Here is a 5,000-nt window from a genome sequence, read left to right on the forward strand (position 1 = left end):
TCGGCGCCAACACTCATAAGGCCTAAGGTGTCTAAATTAATTGTGCTTAGGTCGTCACAGTCTTCTGATGGTTGGGCAACATTAAGCAGTGGAGTGATCTCCTCTTCGAATTCTGTACTGTTTATCTGATATCAAGGAAAAAGATAATATTAGCAGTTCACCAAGAATAGCATAAGTAAGGTAAGTCGAGGTCATCTATGTTTAACCACGGTAAAATTCAATCAGGTACAAAAAGTTCGGAAACATAAAATCCAAAATGTCACTGTTTATAATCTAAAATGCATTATTTACAATTCTAATTACAATGGTATGATTGCTAACCATATTGAACCCCTTTTCCACGGATGCAGTGCGTTATTGGTCATTAATAGTACTTATTTAAGAGGTGCTTTGAATTGAGTCAGAGATTCTGCTTGCCTTAATTTTTCAGGAAGGCTACTCCAGAGAACACTAGCATCACTGCAACGAAAACTATCACAAATATAATTTGTGCGTGGCTGTGAAATAGCGAGTTTTAAAGGTAGAATCTGATCCACTTATAAATTTTGAACTTAAGGACTCAAGGGCAAGGCGTTTAAAATATTTTGAAGACCATTAAGGCTTTCTGAAAGTCACCTTATTACTAAGATATTTCCAATTTAGACTTCTGAACAGTTGTGGTGAATCAGTGCATCAGCTTCATAGTTTGAGAAAGTTAGGGCCCGCGCTGTCGAAACGCGGTTGAATTGAAGGTTTGTAAATGAGTTAATATGCAATGTTGCTGGGAGAACAAATTGCCTGACACGTTTGATGGCTGACATGTTCGGTCTTAAAGCAATTAACCCTTCTAAATCAATCCTTAAAATTTCGAGTAAAAGTCTTCTTACCATGGAATATTGATTTAGAGGTCGCTCCTCCAACGACTCGAGGCGAACATCCAACTTGAATATTGCGTTACCCACATTTCTCTCAACATCTTGCATCGCGGTCAAAAGTTTACTTTCTGTTTGAATTATTGCACTGTCCAATTTCCCCAACATCTGAAAGAAATACAACGCAATGCTTAGTTTTATAATTAGCATGGCTCAATACAAAAGAATAACACTACTTTCGTGCGATTTAGAAACTACCGAACTCTGCAAGTTTCTGTATTTCTTTAATCATAATTCAATTCGAACGTGAGCACTCGCTCATGGATAAAGGTTTCATGGTTGTCTTGTCGAGAGCAGTGCGATTATGGCTAAATCGTAGAATAGTATACACCGATTTAGGGGTACTATTATCCGATTTAAGTTTTTGATGTTTTACGAATATACCATCCTATTCTTCCTCTTGTACGATTGTACTTTCAGATTTTTCAGAAATCTGTGTCCGATTCTCCGATTCTTCCGATTCTACGATTTTAACTTGAAGATGATTTTACCTGAAGAGTTTACGTTAAAAAGATGTTTCAGAAAGCAGAATTCACTCTCCGATTCTTCGATTCTTCCGATTCTACGACTGTACCTTAAGATTCTCCAGAATTTACTCTCCGATTCTCCAGAATTCACTCTCCGATTCTTCCGGTTCTACGATTTGACCTTAAGATGCTTCAGAAATGACTGTCTGATATTAGTGTTGCTGTGGTCTTTTACACCAAGCAGTAATCGAGCATTCCTGTGTTCGATCGGGTGCATTTCTTTAAGATCGCGGAGTAGTACTCGAGTAGGATAAAGTTTGTTGGTTATGCCATTGTAAAATAAAGATGAAAATGTTGAAGTTTACTTTGACATATTGTTGCTTTGTGGCGCTACGCTTATAGAACGAAGAATATATAACATTGTGTTTGGCGTGTTCATGTGGCGTGACGCTAACTGAACGAAGAATATACATTGTGTTTGTCTCGTTTGTGGTATCGTCAGGGAATAAAAATTGGTAAAATAGGAGAATCGGAAAAATGTAGAATCGCAGAATAAAATTGGTAAACAGGAGAATCTGAAAAATCGTAGAATCAGAGAATGAAAATTGGTTAAATAGGAGAATCGGAAAAATCTTAGAATCGGACAATAGGAGAATCGGAAAAATCGTAGAATCAGAGAATGAAAATTGGTAAAATAGGAGAGTCGGAAAAATCTTAGAATCGGACAATAGGAGAATCGGAAAAATCGTAGAATCAGAGAATGAAAATTGGTAAAATAGGAGAGTCGGAAAAATCTTAGAATCGGACAATAAAAATTGGTAAAATAGGAGAATCGGAAGAATCGCAGAATCTGAACAAGGGGAGAATCTGAAGAATCGGAAGAATCGTACGTCAAAAGTCATATTTTAAGAACGATTTGCTCAAGGAAATTTGGTTCATTTTAAAGAAGTCGATCGCTTTGGTAAATTTAATTTCTAAATTTACTTTACTCCACCTTGACTACTAATTAACTTTACCTTGTCAAAATTCTCCTGCATTTTCATTTGGTTCGCGATGATTTTTCGGCTGAATTCCTCCATGGCATCCAACCGGTTCATTAAGTGTCGACATTCCTCTGTCTTTGCTGCAAGCAGATCCTGAAGTGTGGCAACTCGGTCGTCTTTTAAAGGACTTTCGCTGCTGCTTGCTACAACCATGGGCGCTGGTATAGGTGCCGCAACTTTGACCTTCTTGGACTTACGAACTTCTTTCCATTCAATCTCTCGCTTCCTCTGACCTGCCAAAAACTGTTCGTACGGGTCGTCACTCCCTGGAATGCCCTTTTCGGTATTATCTCTTTGTATGTCGACGGAAGCACTCTGCATGAAAGAAAATCAAAGGTTAAAACCAAACAAGATAAAAATATGAAGTGGTCCTGAACTGAATCACAAATTTAAAAAATCAGCCCAATGCCGTACGGTTTTAGGAACATTGCTGATTGAACACAATAGCAGGCTAAACTATAGAATACAGAGCCACTTATGGTTACATAAGGGCTTGTCACGAGTCAAATTGAACATAACGTGACGCGGTAGCCTAAGCGCTCATTTCAGTGATTAGCCCTAAGCACTCTTAAAATTCTAACGTTCAGTTTACGGTTTGGTTAACCACACTTTTTACGAGAGCATCCAGGTCCAGTTCCTGAAAGGTGTAATAACTCTATTCCAGGGATAAATGTGCCTTATTCCGGCATATTTATCCCTGGAATAGAGTTATAACACCTTTCAGGAACCGGCCCCTGAAGAATATAGGGCTCGTTTACTGATTATGCCTAAGCGCTTGTTTCAGTGATCAGGCCTAAGCGAGAACGAATGTTTTATGAGTCAAATGAGTCAATGAGTCACAATGGACGCACAGTCAATATAGCAATAATTTGATGATTAAGCCTAAGCCTTCGTTTCAGTGATTAGGCCTAAGCACTCTCTGAAATTTTAGCTTTCATTTTATGGTTTAATTAACTGCACTAACTCGTTGACTCATTGACTCATGACTCATGGACTCATTGACTCATAAATACTTAACACTCGGCCTAAGCACTCTTTTAATAGTTCACTGTGTAGCGATAAAAAGATACATCTCATACTAGTTCTTTAAAAATCCAGTTTGACTGACGAGCCGCTGAGCCACTCAAAGATACATCTTATAACAGTGCTTTAAACATCCAATTTGACTGACGAGCTGTCGAGCCACTGCGAAATTATGGCTTCAAAAATGGCCCTGTATTCTATAGTTAAATGGCAAACCAAGCACAATAAGCAGCCACAGCGCATTACGTAACTGGCACTCCTAAGGCCTTAGGTTTTTAAATTTTTGGACACGGGATATTCTATGCCACAATGGGCGAAACGTCATTCTCATCGTTCCCTATAAAGATTGTAGAGTGAAAACAAAGAACTTAGGTTACCTTCTTTTGTGGACATCTTTGAGGTGGCTCTTCAGAATCTTGACTGATTTCAACGAGAACATTTTTTCTCGACCAGTCCAAGTCTTTTTCCAAGAGAACTTTGTCATCATCTGTAAATAAAGTAAACCGTTATTTCCTTAGCAAATCACGGCCGCTTAACTGCAGTGCTTTTAGAAAGTAACAGGATTTGTGTACTGTCCTGTTTGCGTTTTCGAATTCGTAAATTCTCAATCAAACCCAAATAATAACTGATCGTGCTTCCTTGGCTTCCTCTGAGGGACTGCCGGACAAGATTTTGACCCGCATTAAAAAATAAAATGCAAAACCGTGGAAGGAAGAAGCCAAGAAAATGAAATTTTATAAAAGACTCATACACAAATAACTCCTCCAGTCTTAAGTCTGTTTGGTGCATAAAAAAAAGTCTCATAATACCGAGAGAGCTTCTAGCGATCCGTCAAATATTGACCACCGACAACTCTCAACTTTCCCAACAAACGGGAGTATTTATTAGGTTACATAATAAAACAAAGTAGGATGTTCCAGCATCTCACTCTATTTCCTTTAATCTCACGCTATTTTTGACTCACAAAGTAGGAAAATTGGAAACTTACCACTTAGAGCAAGGATCTCCGCTTTAACTCTCTTTCCTTCCCAATTGACATGGACAGTAAGTCCTTCCCTGTAGTCAATATCTTTCTCCACAATGAAACGCGTGGGCGCGATGCCAGTTTTTTTTTCATCAGGGAAGACAAATAACGCCTTCGAGGCTGGTTTCCTTGTTTGCTTGCATAGTTTTCGGAGAGACATTCTTCGGCTGTATCAACTGAATCACGGTTCGATCAAGACAAATGTGGGGCACTGAGCTGATTAAGCTAGCACAATGTAATTTAGCTTTTATGTAACGCGTGCTCCTTAAATTGCGAAGCTGAAGGAATGTGCATTTAAAATGCCACAGTTTCATTGGATAACTGAGATTTTTAATTTTACGCTCAACTTGTTTAAGCGGTAAGTAACTTCTAAGGTCACAAAGTTCCATATCATTACGTTGGGTAAACAATAAGATTGTTTTAATGATACACCTGCGGGGCACTTGACAAAATGTGAGAATTTCTCAACTACAATGGAGTATTGTTTCAAGTCAGTGAGGCCATTGATCCGAAAAAGCAGTTTTGCTCGCCC

The 5,000-nt window shown here is 38.6% G+C and overlaps 2 protein-coding genes across 3 annotated transcripts in view; one reads left to right on the forward strand and one right to left on the reverse strand.

Annotated features, from left to right (window-relative positions):
* LOC138051793 (uncharacterized) overlaps positions 1-4,706 on the reverse strand; it is a 6,650-nt gene extending 1,944 nt beyond the window's left edge. The window contains exons 1-5 of the mRNA XM_068898058.1: positions 4,433-4,706; positions 3,822-3,931; positions 2,395-2,736; positions 867-1,019; positions 1-125 (exon numbers count right to left, since the gene is read on the reverse strand). The exon at positions 1-125 is cut by the window's left edge and continues 1,944 nt beyond it. Coding sequence (XP_068754159.1) covers positions 1-125; positions 867-1,019; positions 2,395-2,736; positions 3,822-3,931; positions 4,433-4,628 — 926 coding nt within the window. The 5' untranslated portion in view covers positions 4,629-4,706. The remainder of the gene's footprint in view (positions 126-866; positions 1,020-2,394; positions 2,737-3,821; positions 3,932-4,432) is intronic.
* LOC138051791 (uncharacterized) overlaps positions 1-5,000 on the forward strand; it is a 22,417-nt gene that overhangs the window by 14,517 nt on the left and 2,900 nt on the right. The gene's annotated exons all lie outside the window — the stretch shown is intronic.

Source organism: Montipora capricornis, chromosome 6, assembly GCF_036669925.1.
Source record: "Montipora capricornis isolate CH-2021 chromosome 6, ASM3666992v2, whole genome shotgun sequence".
Lineage (NCBI taxonomy): Eukaryota > Metazoa > Cnidaria > Anthozoa > Scleractinia > Acroporidae > Montipora > Montipora capricornis.